The 16,084-nt window shown below is 42.1% G+C and overlaps 1 protein-coding gene and 1 long non-coding RNA gene across 4 annotated transcripts in view; one reads left to right on the forward strand and one right to left on the reverse strand.

The window, feature by feature from the left end:
• The window catches only part of LOC127577797 (uncharacterized), a 26,925-nt gene extending 12,912 nt beyond the window's left edge, over positions 1-14,013 (forward strand). The window contains exon 3 of the long non-coding RNA XR_007957438.1: positions 13,872-14,013. This is a non-coding gene — a long non-coding RNA (uncharacterized LOC127577797). The remainder of the gene's footprint in view (positions 1-13,871) is intronic.
• Positions 1-15,959, reverse strand: part of LOC127577796 (uncharacterized) — a 19,168-nt gene extending 3,209 nt beyond the window's left edge. Inside the window, exons 1-3 of one of the 3 annotated variants that reach the window (XM_052029370.1) lie at positions 13,643-15,958; positions 10,097-10,189; positions 6,492-6,581 (exon numbers count right to left, since the gene is read on the reverse strand). In XM_052029370.1, coding sequence (XP_051885330.1) covers positions 6,492-6,581; positions 10,097-10,189; positions 13,643-14,066 — 607 coding nt within the window. In that variant the 5' untranslated portion in view covers positions 14,067-15,958. Of the gene's footprint in view, positions 1-6,491; positions 6,585-10,096; positions 10,190-13,642 lie in introns of all 3 variants that reach the window. The other 2 variants (XM_052029369.1, XM_052029371.1) reach the window with 2 other exon arrangements.
• Positions 15,960-16,084: the final 125 nt, after the last annotated feature.

Here is a 16,084-nt window from a genome sequence, read left to right on the forward strand (position 1 = left end):
CTATCGCAAAGACAGGCAGATGGGCAGAGGGGGTGGGGTGGCTCTGTTGGTAAAAAAAAATGAAATCAAATCCTTAGAAAGAAGTGACATAGGATCAAAAGAGGCAGAATCCTTGTGGGTAGAGTTAAGAAACTGCAAGGGTAAAAAGACCCTGATGGGAGCTATATACAAGCCTCCAAATAGTAGCCAGGATGTGGGGGTACAAATTACAACAGGAGACAGAAAAGGCATGTAAAAAGGGCAATGTTACGGTGGTCATGGGGGATTTCAATATGCAGGTAGATTGGGAAAATCAGGTTGGTACTGGATTCCAAGAGAAGGAATTTGTAGAATGCCTATGAGGTGGCTTTTTAGAGCAGCCTGTGGTCAAGCCCACAAGGGAAAAGGCAATTCTGGATTTGGTGTTGTGCAATGAACCAGATTTGATTAGGGAGCTTAAGGTAAAAGAACCCTTACGAGGCAGTGATCGTAATATGATGGAATTCACCCTGCAGTTTGAGAGGGAGAAGCTAAATGCGGATGTATCGGTATTATAGTAGTGTAAAGGTAACTACAGAGGCATGAGAGAGGAGTTGGCCAAAGTTGATTGGCAGGGGACCCGAGCAGGGACGACAGTACAGCAGCAATGGCAGGAGATTCTGGGAGTAATTTGGAAGACACAGGATCAGTTCATCCCAAAGAAGCAGCAGCATTCTTAATGGAGGATGAGGCAACCGTGGCTGACCAGGGAAGTTAAAGACAGCAATAAAAGCAAAAGAGAGGGCATATAATATTGCAAAAATTAGTGGGAAGCTGGAGGATTGGGAAGCTTTTAAAGACCAACAGAAGGCAATTAAAAAAGCAACAAGGAGAGCAAAGATGAAATATGAAGGTAAGCTAGGCAATAACATAAAAGAGGATACCAAAAGTTTTTTCAGATATATAGAGTAAAAGAGACGCAGGAGTGGACATCGGACCACTGGAAAATGACACTGGAGAGACAGTAATGGGGAACAAAGAAATGGCGGATGAACTGAATAAGTATTTTGCGTCAGTCTTCACTGTGGAAGACACCAACAACATGCCAGAAGTTTGAAAGAATCAGGGGGCAGAAGTGTGTGTAGTCGCTATAACTAAGGAGAAGGTGCTTGGGAAACTGAAAGGTCTGAAGGTGGATAAGTCACCTGGACTGGATGGACTACACCCCAGGGTTCTGAAAGAGGTAGCTGAAGAGATTGTGGAGGCATTAGTAGTGATCTTTCAAGAATCACCAGCGTCAGGAATGGTTCCGGAGGACTGGAAAATTGCAAATGTCACTGCACTCTTTAAGAAGGGAGGGAGGCAAAAGACAGGATATTAGAGGCCAGTTATTCTGATTTCAGTGGTTGGTAAGATGCTAGAATCCATTATTAAGGATGAGGTTTCGGGGTACTTGGAAGCTCATGACAAAATAGGCCGAAGTCAGCATGGTTTCCTTAAGGGAAGATCTTGACTGACAAATCTATTGGAATTCTTCGAGGAAATAACAGGCAGGATAGACAAAGGACAGTCAGTGGATGTTGTTTACTTGAATTTTCAGAAGGCCTTTGACAAGGTGCTGCACATGAGGCTGCTAAACAAGATAGGAGCCCATGGTATTACAGGAAAGATACTAGCATGGATAGAAGATTGGCTGACTGGTAGAAGGCAAAGAGTGGGAGTAAAGGGGGCCTTTTCTGTTTGGTTGCCGGTGACTAGTGGTGTTCTGCATGGGTAGGTGTTGGGTCTGCTACTTTTCACGTCATATGTTAATGATCTAGATGACAGAATCAAAGGCTTTGTAGCCAAGTTTGTGGATGATACAAAGATAGGTGGAGGGGCAGGTAGTGTTGAGGAAGCAGGGAGTCTGCAGAAGGACTTGGACAGCTTGGGAGAATGGGCAAAGAAGTGGCAGATGAAATACAGGATAGGGAAGTGTATGGTCATGCACTTTGGTAGAAGGAATAAAGGTGTAGACTGTTTTCTAAACGGGGAGAGAATTCAGAAATCAGAGGTGCAAAGGGACTTGGGGAGTCCTAGTGGAGGATTCCCTAAATTTAGCCTGTAGGTTAAGTCGGTAGTAAGGAAGGCAAATGCAATGTTAGCATTCATTTTGAGAGGACTAGAATATAAAAGCAAGGATGTAATGCTGAGGCTTTATAAGGCTTTGGTCAGACCACAGTTGGAGTATGGAGAGCAGTTTTGGGCTCCATATCTAACAAAGGTGGTGCTGGCGTTGGAGAGGGTCCACAGGAGGTTTACAAGAATGATCCCGAGAATTAAAGGGTTAATGTATGAGGAGCGTTTGATGGTTCCGGGCCTGTACTCGCTGGAGTTTAGAAGGATGAGGAGGGATAGATTGAAAGGCCTGGATAGAGTGGACATGGAGAGGATGTTTCCAGTGGTGGGAGAGTCTAGGGCCAGAGGGCACAGCCTCAGAATAGGACTTCCCTTTAGAACAGAGATAGGAGGAATTTCTTTAGCCAGAGGGTGGTGAATATGTGGAATTCATTGCCACAGACAGGTTAAGTCATTGGGTATATTTCAAACAGAGGTTGATAGGTTCTTGATGAGTAAGAGCGTCAAAGGTTATGGGGAGAAGGCAGGAGAATGGGGTTGAGAGGGAAAAATAAATCAGCCATGATCAAATGGCGGCGCAGACTTGAAGGGCTAAATGGCCAAATTCTGCTGCTATGTCTTATGGTCTTTACTGAGGTTAAGATATCTCGAAGTATTTTACTACTAATGTATTATTAAGGAAGTATGATAATTTTAATGTAAGAAAGGCAGGAAACAACCAGTGCCCACAAACACCCATGAACAACAATCTGCTAATAATCCATTTTACTGATGTTGGTTACTTTATACATATGGACCTAGCCACTGGGGAGAATTCTCTACTCTTCTTCATTTACTTGCATGGAATCTTTTACATTTGCCTGAGACAACAGGATAAGGCCTTGCTTTAAATGTCTCATCCATGACAATGTGATACCTGCTCATTATTACACTGAAATATTGAGATAAGAGTTGTGTCAGGCTATTGGAGGGGAATGGGAACCACAGTGTCCTGTTAGTGCTGCCACCTCACCACTCCAGGAACACAGGTTTGATCCTGACCTCCGTGTCTGCAGTTTGTACGTTCTCCCCATGACTGTGTGGTTTTCCTCTGGATGCTCCAGTCTCCTCCCAACTCCCAAAGACAGGTTGATAGGTTAATTGGCCGTTATAAGTTACCCATTTGTGATGGAATAAGACAAAGGAGATTTGGACTGATGAGATTGCACTACTGAGAACCAGCATGGATTTTGATGGGCCAAATGACCTTTTACTGTGTTGTAATAAAGTATAACACTGAGCCACAGCCAGTGGCCCAAGTGTATTCCTGCAGTGCTGTACAATTCCATAACTGTTCCACTTGGTTACTTGAAATAATTTTGATCCTTGCTGTTCTGTTGGTACCAAACTTTGGCTTGGCACCTCATAAGAATAAAGACTTAGTATTAGAAGCAGGTATAGTCCATGTGGCCTCTCAAACCAGCTCCACTATTCGAGGATAATGGTTGATTACCTTTTCTACTTTACTGGTCAATCCCAAATCTCTTAATTCTTTTAGCATCCAAAAATCAATTGATAATGGCCTAAATATCCACACCCCCCGGAGGAGAAACTTCCAAATTCCAAATGCACATTTCTCTGAGTAACGAGTTTCTCTTTACCTCACTACTACATTGCCTACCTTATTCTGAGAAAGGGCAAGAAATTTGTTCTTACAGCTCCATAAAATAAAGGGCACCATACTATTAAAATTGGCTCAATGCAAAGTGGAGGAATTTTGAGCACATTTCTGGTTGTCTTAGTGCCCATTTGGATTTTCATTCTCCATAAACATTTTCTGGCACCAGAATTCAACCAAATGATGTCAATGTAATGCAAAATTTTGTCTTCAGTTTGATTTTAAATGTTACTGCAGAGCTGGGTACCCACTCTGAGCCTGATGGGACCCAACTATAGGTGTCGGGTGCAGGTGGGATTGGTGTACATTCTGATAAAACATTAAGGCTCAGGTCAGGTCAGGCCAAGCTATGCGTACCATGTTGGCCCTGCTCAGTGCATTATTCAGACAAGCATGATTTGCTTCAGGTTACGAGAGGTGAATGGCACGTATGAACTTTTTTTTTTACAGTGATTGTCAAGTCAGGTATAGAACAAATTATTACTCTGGACTGAATTGGAATCAGATTGTGGTCAGTTCGGGTTTTGATTTTACACCACACCTGTTCTCTACTTCACTGGTCTCCACACTTGCAATCCTTATTTACTCAAACACTGACCCCATTTCCCGTGAAACCTTGCTATTTAAGAGCCATCATGAAAACTGTATCCCTTTTCCTCTCTGAGATCACAGACTTCCCTTGACCTCAAATACAACCTCGTATGTGCCTTGACTGCTTTGCCCATGAAAGTCAGGGTCATGGTCCCAGTCACACGGTGTAGCAACTAATCTTTGCCACATCTCAACCTCTGCTGCCCATGTCTGTGCCTGCTTTCCCTGCTCCTGTGGGCCAAACAGAAAGCAAGTGATGACTTCTCTCTGACTGCTTCAAACTTAAGCAGAAAAAACTTCTATTTTCTTTGGCTCACAGGAACTGGCAGAACAAACACTGCCATTTGGTTCACCACAGGCTTCCCCAAAATGCAGACACTATGGTTGTGTCCTTACAGTCACCTGCCAAGCAACTCCCATCAAGAAGTTGTAACCCTGAGAGTCTCCATGGCCCTCATGCTTCCTGCAGCCACCAGCCCCTCCAATTCCCTTTGAGCAGTCTCTAGCCCCCACCTTCCATTCAATAAGTAGCAGCACTCCCCTGCAGCTGGAAGAGTGTTGTTTTTAATCCTGAGACGTCCCTAGCACAGCTGGCTGCAAAGAGTGCACCTGCTGGGCTCCATACCGAGAGCTGCAATAACTCTCAGTGCAACAGTTACACGTGAAACCCGCCTGTGACGTTCTGTGAACTTCACAACTGAAGTTATCACTCTTTATGCAGCTTTCACAATCAGCATCAGGATGACCTGCAAAGCTGTTTTATTGCCAAGAAAGTGGTGTGGAGCAATTTCTAGGCTTATGTCTCCTGGTTCAATTCCATGGTCTGGGAAGACCTGTCACACTTAACTTGTCAAACCTGTTCAAAACTGAGAATGTCAAAATGAAACAGCCTCTCATTCTTTCAGCCTTCATTGAGAATTGGTCAATTTTGATAAAAAATTTCCCCTCACAGAACCACCCTCTCATCCCAGTAATCAAGAGAATTGTGTTGCACTGCCTCCCACACAAGTATCTCCTTTCTTAGGTATGGAGGTCAAAAGATCTTACTTAACCTAAGCAGCTACTTTAGATGCGTTAGACTTTCTTCTACTTATTGGGCAGTCCCTTTGGGGGTGGGAGCGGTGTCTGAAATGCTTCCGGTCTAGTTAGTGGGTTACCTGGTGGCCTATTGGTCCCACAGGGGATCTGCAGACTCTATCACAAGTAGGGAAAAAGTCCGGTGGGTGATTTGCGATGTCATACCCACTGCCATCTGCGCATTTCTGCATGTTCTCGATAGAAAGGGAGGAGGTTCAAAATGCCATCAAATGCTCCTCCTCCATTTTGATTCCCATGAGTCGGTTACATATTTTTCAAGGAGCTTTGTGAACATTTCCTCTGACCACTGGTAACAACTTGCCTTGATGTAGCTCAGTGTCAAGCAGCTGTTTCAGGAGTCTGGTGTCAGGTACAAGACCAATATGGCCTTCCCATTGCAGTTAGCTGCGTGTAATGACCGCATTGATGCTGGGGGAGGACGTTGATTACTTTGCTAATCCTGCCAATGAATTTGGAGTCTTTTGTGGATTCAGTTTTGAGAGTTTAGACAGTAACAGTTAGCACACTGTTCAGTTTTAGAGAACACCACAGCCATCTCCTTAAATCAAGGATAAAAACCCAAAAGATAAATAATCTTTCCTCTCCTTAGCATAGTGGTGCTTAGGACAGTTGTTGGATTTGCTGTAGTTTTAACTGAGATCACCTATGATGGGTATCTTCTGATTTCAATGGCTACGTGCAACATTCCACCTTGTTAATGATGACAAAGTATTTTGTTTAGTTCTGAGACAAGTGACAACACATAGGAGCTTTAAACCCCATTTGGAATAAAATCCATGTTCATAGATTTTGTATTTTTATAGATTTTGTAACAAATGTACTGGCCTATTGACACTGCTCAAAGTGAAGACCAGGCAACATCTCAGGAATTGGGTAGAGAAAGGGCAGGCTGGAACTGCCAAACCAGAAGCAGCAGCCTCTGGCCAAATGGTACTCCAACATTATGGGGTGGGAAGTGATCAGAGAGACTACCTGAAGGAAGTAACGTGTCCTTGGGCATAGTCACTACTTTCTTATTTTCACTGTACTATTCCTAGCCACAACAGGTGATCATTTTACAGGTACACACCATGCTCGGGTTCAGTCCTTTTTCTGCTTGTAGTGACAGGGTCCTCTGAGCTTGTACTAATCTTTTCTTCTTCCACAGGAGCTTCTGTGTCTGCTAAACAAGTAATCAATAGTTACAACAGTAAATTATCCTGTCCCATTACAACACAACAGTACTCAAGCTATTCTCAATGAAATTCAAATGAACCAGTCTCATTAGTACCCAAGGCCATTGATCTGGAATGTAACAGATTCAGCCATAATTTAGTTCAAAAACTCAAGAATGCTTAATTGAATTAATATTGTGGCCTACTCAAAGGTAGTTTATGTTAGAGGAAAGTAACCTTAACTCTGCTTTTAACTCTTCACTAAGTCTCATATTCCAAATGGCAAATTTTAATCTGCTCTCAACATAGATTACATTCCATAACTTCAACTTCTGTTCTAAGCTTCAAGGCCGAAGCACTGTTACAACATTTCTCCTTTGCATTTCACTTCCGTGTTTTTTTTCCCCTATTCAATTTTGTTTTGTAGGACAAACAAAAAATAACAATGTCTTCTTTCACACTGGCCAATGATTAACCATGAATTTCTATCGATACAATGACTAGTTGGATCAATAAGGATCCATGCCATTAAAAAAAGTGATTAAGAGTTGAAGAGTCATGTACTTGCCAACATGGTTGACCTCCTTATAATCTATAAGCATCACCATGGGATATTTCCTAGCATACTGATAGTGTTGACTATTGTCAAGACTATCCTGTCAGACAATATTGTGCAGGACCAAAGAGCTAGTTCATGATGTCATCAAAGCAACAGCATCCACGCCAAAATTTTTTCTCAAAACAGATAAATAAAGGTAATTTGATTTCTCTGAAATACAGACATTAAAGTCAGTGTATGTGCCAAGATAATGGAGTGTGGAAACAGAGGCCCAGGTGGATTCAAAGGGAGTGTGGGGCAGAGGCCTGGTGAGTTTAAAGGGCATATGCAGGAACCAGTGCTCCAGTGAGGTGAGAGAGCAGTAACTGGGTCCGGTGAATAATTTCACAATATGGGTTCACCCACTTAATGTTTAAAATGAGGAAGAACTTCTTTTCTCATAGGGTTACGAATCTTTACAATTCTCTATCCCAGAGCGCTGTGGAATTATGCCATTCAATACATTCAAGGATGAGGTACGCAGACTTTTGAATTAAAGGGGAAATCGAGGGTTATGGTGAACACAAAGTGCAGTTGAGGCTAAGAGTGGATCAATCATCACCTTGATGAATGGCACAACAGGCTTAAGGAGCCATACAAACTATTTCTACTCCTTTTCTGAATATACACATGTAAAATGTGACAGTACTTAGAGAGGACGTGTGGGGAATTTACAAGGATGTAAGAATCTTACTCAACAACTTTAGTTCTGAGGGAAGACTGGGTATGTCTGTATTCACATAGCAACTTTCACATCCCCTTCTGGGCTGCCAAAGTGTCTGTTAAGGTCACTGAAATGGCTCTGAAGTATTGTCACTAGAACCAATTAGTGTCAGCCATCTTCCACAGACAGCATATGCAAATCACCAGATAATGCTTTTTTTAAAACAACCGTGAGAGTTAACTCCCCAGCTCTTCTTTAAAGATCTGACGGCATGTTTCATCTGGAAGACTACATGAGGGCTCAGTGTTAGATCTTATTGTAAAGACAGAACATCACTTAGCACTTCCTTTTTGTGCTTGTCTGGAGAACATAGAACAGTACAGCACAGAACAGGCCCTTCAGCCCACAATGTTGTGCCGACATAGCTAATCCCTCCTACCTACAAAATGCCCATATCCCTCTCATTTTCCTCTCATTCAGGTGCCCATCCAAGCCCCTCTTAAAAGCCCCCAATGAATTTGCCTCCACCACCCTATCAGGCAACAAATTCCAGGCATCCACCACTCTCGAGTGAAAAATGTTCCCCTCATGTCTGTTCTGAACCTACCCCCTCTCATCTTAAATGCATGCCCTCTAGTATTGGATCGCTCAATAATGGGAAAAAGATATTGCTTGTCTACTTTAACTATGCCCCTCATAATTTTATACACTTCCAACAGATCACCCCTCAGCCTCTGCTGCTCCAGAGAAAAGAGTCCAAGTTTGTCCAGCTTCTCCTGATAGCATATGCCCTCTAATCCAGGCAGCATCCTGGTAAACCTCCTCTGCACCCTCTCCAAAGCCTTGACATCCTTCCTATAGTGAGGTGACCAATTGCACACAATACTCTAAATGAGGCCTAACCAGAATTCTATAGAGATGCATCATAACTTCTTCACTCCTATACTCAATACCTCGATTAATGAAAGCAAGTATTCCATAAGCCTTCTTAAACACCCTATCTACCTGTGTAGCCACTTTCAATGAGCCATGGACTTGCACCCCAAGGTCTTTCTGCTCTTCAACACTATAAGAGTTACCTCTTGACATTAGTCCTACCAAGGTGCAACACCTCACATTTATCCAGGTTAAGCTCCATCTTCCATTTCTCTGCCCACATCTGCAACTGATCTATATCACGCTGTATCCGTCACCAGTCTGCTACACTATTCACAACTCCACCGATCTTGGTATCGTCTGCAAACTTACTAACCCATCCATCAACATACTCATCCAGGTCATTTATGTACATCACGAACAGCAGATCCCTGCGGAACACCACTACTCACAGGCCTCCAGCCCAAATAACTCCTTTAAACCACCACCCTCTGTCTTCTATGGGCAAGCCTGTTCTGGATCCACGCAGCCAATTCTCCACTGACCCCATGCATCCAAACTTTCTTGATTAACCTATTATGTGGGACCTTGTCAAATGCCTTACTGAAGTCCATATAGATGACATCCACAGCTCTACCTTCATCAATCTCTCTCGTCACCGTCAAAAAACTCAACCAGGTTAGTAAGACATGACTTGCCATGCTGGGTTTCCCTAATCAAGCCATTGGATTCCAGATGCTCATATATCCTAAGAATTTTCTCCAACAATTTCCCTACAACTGACGCAAGACTCACCGGTCAGAAGTTCCCTGTAATTTCCCTTGTTCCTTTCTTAAATAGAGGAACAACATTAGCCACTCGCCAGTCCTCTGGGACCTCACCCGTGGTCAAAGAGGACACAAAGATACTGATTGAGGCCCCTGCAATTTCTTCTCTCGCCTCCCTCAGTAACCTGGGGTATATCCTATTGGGCCCCGGGGACATATCCACCTTGATACTGTTTAGGAGACCGAACACTACCTCCTCCTTGACCCCTAAATGCCCTAACATGTTTACACCCTCAGTTCCAATTTCTGCGTCCTGCATGTCCCTTTCCTGGGTAAATACTGAAGAGAAATACTCATTCAGAACCTCACCCACATCCCCTGCATCCAAACAGATTCCCTTCTTTAAGTGGTCCTTCATTATCCTCTTATTCCTAACGTTGGTATAGAATGATAAGAAATGTAAACACCTTTTTCGCACTATACAAGCCACAGCTTTCAAATCAGACTTACAAGGGACCATTCTCCCCTCTATAAGAATAATGTGCCAACACTCTCTGGTTGTGTAAATATTAGCCTCCAATCTTCCCTTCATTTATCACTCAGCTTGACACATACCTGTAACACCATCTACTCCAGACTGTGGTTCAGGCAGAATTTCATCCTCTTCCTCATCTCTGCTGATGGTTGTGACTGGTTGGGCACAGCAAGCTGTGGGAGTTTAAGATGAGGTGTGTGAATGCTCAGGCAAATTTAATAGCAATGAGTGTCTGTTGTGACTGTGAACTGAGTCACTGGAGAGACACTGAAGCTGGTTGATAGAAAACATCTTTATTCATCATGACAAGCAGACATTCTCCTGGAAACCCTCTCAATAGAGTCTCTCCGAATTCAAAGTACATCAATTTTTTTCTCTTAAGAACAAAGATAACAGCAGGTGATTTAATACAATTTCAATAGCTACAGTGACGTCATTTATTTCAATATTTTGAGTCGGTTCCATTGAATTACCTATTTACAATGGAAGCACACTGTAGCTGCAAGTCATCTCTGAATGTCCAAACACCTTTGTTGGGACAAAATAATTCACATGATGGTCTTGATTATTCTCAGCATTGGTGCCCCACAAGGCTGCATACTCAGACCCCTACTCTACTCCCTATACACTCATGACTGCATGGCCAGATTCTGTTCTAACTCCATCCACAAGTTTGCAGATGATACTACCATAGTGGGCTGTACCTCAAATAATGAGTGGGAGTACAGGAAAGAGATAGAGCTTAGTGATGTGGTGTCATGACAACAACCTTTTCCTCAATAGATTGTCTACACTTCTCACTGCTTTGGCAAAGCAGCCAGCATAATCAAAGACCCCACCCACCCTGGACATTCTCTCTTCTCCCCTCTCCCATCGGGCAGAAGATACAAAAGCCTGAAAGCACATACCGCCAGGATCAAGGACAACTTCTATCCCACTGTTATAAGACTATTGAACAGTTCCCTAGTCTGATAAAATGAACTCCTCACAATCTACCTCGTTATGATCTTGCACCTTATTGTCAACTTGCACTGTACTTTCTCTGTAGCTGTGACACTTTACTCTGCATTCTGTATTGTTTTTACCTTCTACTACTCAATGCACTGTGTAATGAATTGAACTGTACGAACGGTATGCAAGACAAGTTTTTCCACTGTAATTCAGCACAAGTGAAAATAATAAACCAATTCCAATAGCTTCTGAGGACAGAGAACCCAGATATCCAAAATTAATAGTGTGAGGGCTGACTTTGTGGGTACACAAGTATCCCAATTATTGAGAGAGCAGTATGCCTGTGGACATGTTTGATGTGCTAGGTTTCCAATCTGGTCTGGAAGCTTTCATGAACTCGGTCACAATGGTGCAAAATAACTTAGCCAGTGTTGCCTAGTTTGACGTAGGACAATTAACATACTCCTATTGTCTTATGTTTGGCTGATGCATACGAGAACATCTCATGGTCACATCACTTTACAAACCATGTCTCTTCAGCAACCAGCCACCTGCTGTGGGCCAGGTGCCTGTGCTCTGCAGACAGCACTGTTTACAGAGCTGCCCTTTTAATTTCAAAACTGATTACTCCTTGCAATTTACATTAAGATCTGAAGACTGGTTCGCATTTGAATTAATGCCTGGTATAATTCACATGATTCCATAACTCCTGAAACCCTAACAGTGCCTTTCGCCAAATTTAAAATTATGGCAGAGAGATGTAGAAGCTATAGCATGGTGCACTCAAGTTATACTATCTTCAAATCATATCTGTAAATCAATTGTTTTCTAACTACACTTTTCCACTTTTTTCTCTCTCTTTCATTGGGGTACAGTTCCACTGGAAAATGGTGCCCTATGAAACCTGAACTTCAAAGTGCATAGGCCCAACCTGCTCATAAGACAAACCCTTCATCACAATTAAAAATGTTACTCTTTGATACTGCACCCAATGAGCACTATACACCTTTGGTGGTATTGCCAAAATTCAACCCAAATAGACTCCCCAAACCAACATTCTTATTATTACCAGGCTCCGCAAATAGCGAAGAAGAGCAGAAACTCTCAGTCAAATTTCCTTACCCGAATAAAGTGTACCAAGGCTTACAGTATTTCCCTTCCCAGTTTCCTGAGCAAGATCCATAGCTCAGTGTAGACTGGGGATAAGACATCAGACGTTATGGGCTGTGCAACTCAGCTACTTGTTTGTATAACTCAGCCTGTCAGTGGGCAGACCAAATGTTACTGTTAGTTATGGCTGCTGCCTGTGACCAGCACATTCAGTGTATCACAGGTTGGGGATCAGCAAAAATTTAAATTCTGTTGCAGAAGATCATGGCAGACACAAGCTTTGTGCCCCCATTCGTGGCTACAAATGAGAGAGTAAATAGACTAAATACCTACAATATTAAGATCAAGATCACCTCCAAATATCTACATAAAAATAAAAGGCAAGGAATAATTGACGATTATTTGTAAGTATATATTAGTGGTAGAATAGATTACACATGGATGGAAATAACATCAAAATCAATATAATACCCTATCAGAGATATGTTAGGTCTTTTAAAACTTTTAACTGTGAAACAAATCATAAAGCTATGCAAATTAAATCAAAACAAAAGTGCTGGAAATATAGGATCATTAGACATTGTAAAATAAATTGAAATATTCTGCTACATTTTGTCATTGGGTTTCAAAACTTTAGGCAAAGTCCTTTGATGTATTTTAGAGCAGTGTAACAAGATATTCTTTTTAAAAAGGCATTCTTTTATTCTATAATTATCACTCCTTTTCAATAACCTGGGTATTATTGTATTTGGGGAATAGAAGAACCAGGCATGTAAAAAGATGAGGAGAAAGCAAGTTCCTTTCGCAGAGGGAAATTATTTCTGTCCTAGACCTTTGGTAACTTGAATATTAAAAATGGTGATTGTAGGCATCAGTGCTTTGAATGCTAATGGAAACCACAGTTGATTGTCCCATCAGGTGCACATGTCATGGAGTCACACGGAGCGTTAACGCTGCAATCGCTATCCATTTAAATTAACAAGTCGCATTACTTATCAGCATGAATGCAAAAAAAAAGCCAAATTCACAGATTGAAAACCAAGCAACGTTGGCCTGCAATTTCCCCAAACGTTGTCTCTGCACAGTAGCAAGTCTTCAAAGAATCGGTGATCTGTGCTTTGAATATTAGAAAGGGGTTATTTTCAGGACAAGTGCAGAGAACGTTCAAGTAGACATTTGACTCCAGAGGAGTATTTGATATATTAAACATAGGGGCTGTGGACTAAAGATTTTTATCGGTAATTTGGTGTTAATTTTTTTTACTATGATTTTAATATTCAAAGTTCTGCTGTTTTGACATACTCATTTTCTTGCAATACAAGCTACTTAAGATCTCTAGGTGTGCGTGCACGGAAGACCAGAGACAGTGTAATAAAAATCTGAATTCCATACACCAAAAAGAGCATAATAACCTCGGACACCTAAAACCTATATTTGATATCTTCTAAGTTACCGTCTCCACCATCACATTCTGTTAAATTGTACGATAGGATTAATTTCATTTAAAGAAAACATACGCTAAAATCGTGCAATTAATTATTATTTTCCCATTGGAGACAGACTACCTGTAATGTTTTCGGAGGCTGAAGAGGCCTGGGGTGGTGGTGCATTTTGTAATTTCTCTTCCTCCTCTTCCTCTTTGATGACCACGTTAAGGAAGGTTCTGTCCTGAGCTCTCTCGGCCTGGAGAGTACGGCATCCCAACACCGCATCAATTTCATTGTAGAACCGCATGGATTTGCACCTCCTGCCGGATTTCCTTTGATTTACCATGATCCTGTATTCGTATTTCAGGTTCTTCACTTTGGCTCGGCATTGCTTCCAATCGCGATTGACCCCCAATTCTTTAAGGTTGTTGGAGATCCTCACGAACACATCTTTATTCCGTACTGTCCCGGCCAGCTGATCCTGGATGGACCTGTCTTTCCAAATGGACAACAACCCTTTGATCTCTTGGTCTCCCCAGTTCTTACTCGCCCTCCTTGCCATCTTTGAGGTCACCGGTGACCATCCAGTTTATTCACGAGTTAAACAAAAACGGGCAGAAATTAAAATCTCTAGAAGAAGATGTGAGCTCAAAGGAGGTTTGATCATAATGGTGGAGGAGGAGGAGTGAGTGATGCTGGGCCGGGCTCGTCGACGCCCACAAAACGCAGCACAACGCTTGGAGAATGCGTCACTGGGTAACTCGACACTGCAGCGTTACGCTGATTAGTCCATGTCCACGGGGGTTGGAACAAACACGTTGCAGCCGCTTAGTCCTCAAGTGTTTCTCAGAATGCAAGAGCGTTAAATGCTTCTGCAATTCAGGCAGTGCAGCGCGCAAGGAAGCGGTCTGCTCTCTATCTTGTTTCACATTGCTATATTTTTTTAAAATGCTAATTGCATATGAATTAACAAAATCCCATATTCGACGGGAAACAGACTTAATAAGAATTTCTTTCCTTGTCATGTCGAACATGTTTAGACAAAACCTATTGCGATCGGTTGATTAGTTACATGAGGCATGATGATGTTAATATTGACACACAATCTTATTTTAATAATAGACTTTAATTTGGTGACATTTTTATGCTAATGTTTCACACGCTAAATACATGCGCCGCAGTTCACTCACGCTTCCTCCATAAAAATTATTTTTAATATTCGTCATGTATGGAATCTGCAACATCAAAAAATAGGTGTTGCGCGGATGAAAATCGCATTAACATGGTGTTAACCAAGTTTGACGACGCCTCCAAATATGTCAATTCCAGTCATAAATAACAATTAACGTTTTGATGTGGAAATTCATGTACTGTTTTTCTGGTCAATAATAGTGTAACTCGAAGTTTTTTTTATGGTGAGATTTTCAACCATATTGGTCTTACAGGGGAAAAAAAACAACTTTTGATCATATCTAAGGTTGAAACTGAACATTGCATAAAGGGTCTGGCTCCGCTAAATAAAATTTGCCTTTACAACCATGGCGATGGAATATAAGAGCAGGAACGTTATGTTGCAACTTTATAACACATTGGTTAGACCACACCTGGAGCATTGTGTGCATTTCTGATCACCACATAGTTGGAAGGATGTGATTACACTAGAGAGGGTACAGAGGAGATTAACCAGCAGGTTGCCTGGATTGGAGCATTTCAGTTATAAGGAAAGATTGGAGAGGCTGAGTTTGTTTTCCCTGGAGTACAGACAAATTTTTAAATATAAGAACACAAAATAATTTCATAAAAATGCAGTATATGGCTTCAATCAACTGAATAACTTAAATCTAATTTGTTGCGTACATTTACACATGGAACGCATTACCACAAAATGAAGAGTTCAAAACCCCCACCCCACCTTAACCTACTCTGATCATTGACCCCTTGCTCCCACCTTCTCTCTCTCTTACCTCCACCCCTTTCTCTGGCTCACAATCCCCTTCCCTCTCTTTCTCCTTCACTCCTCCCTCTCAGTTTCTCCCAACCAATGCCTGCTTTCCAAACCCCTGCCTCTCTTCCACCCACTTTCTCTCCGTGTCTCTCTCCTTCCCAGCTCCCGTCTTGCCACCTACCTCCCATGGCTTCTCTCCCCTCAATCCCCACTCTCCCACCGAGTATCCTGTCTCTCCCACCTACTCCTCTCCTATTCTTTGTCTCTCTCCCAATCACAGCTTTCTTACTTCTACCCTCCCCTCCAACCCCTCTCTCCCATTCTACATCTCTACCTCTCTCCCTTTCTCTGACCATTCTCTTTTTCACTGATCTCTGTTCTCAGTTTTATAAAGAAAATTAAAATAACACACATTTGGAGAAGTACAAGGTTAAGCTAGGCTCAACTTGGCTATCTGGAAGTCCTGGGAAAGGACAGAAGGGCCTGTGTCCTCAAGTGCCGCAGGGGTGGGTGAGGGAGGGTACAAACATTTGTGAAAAAAAATTAAACAGCAAATGTAATCAATGTCTGAATAACAAGCACTATATCTGCTCCATGCTTTTACTTATTTCGTTTACTCTAATTTGTATGCATTA

The sequence above is a fragment of the Pristis pectinata genome, chromosome 14 (assembly GCF_009764475.1).
Source record: "Pristis pectinata isolate sPriPec2 chromosome 14, sPriPec2.1.pri, whole genome shotgun sequence".
Classification (NCBI taxonomy): domain Eukaryota; kingdom Metazoa; phylum Chordata; class Chondrichthyes; order Rhinopristiformes; family Pristidae; genus Pristis; species Pristis pectinata.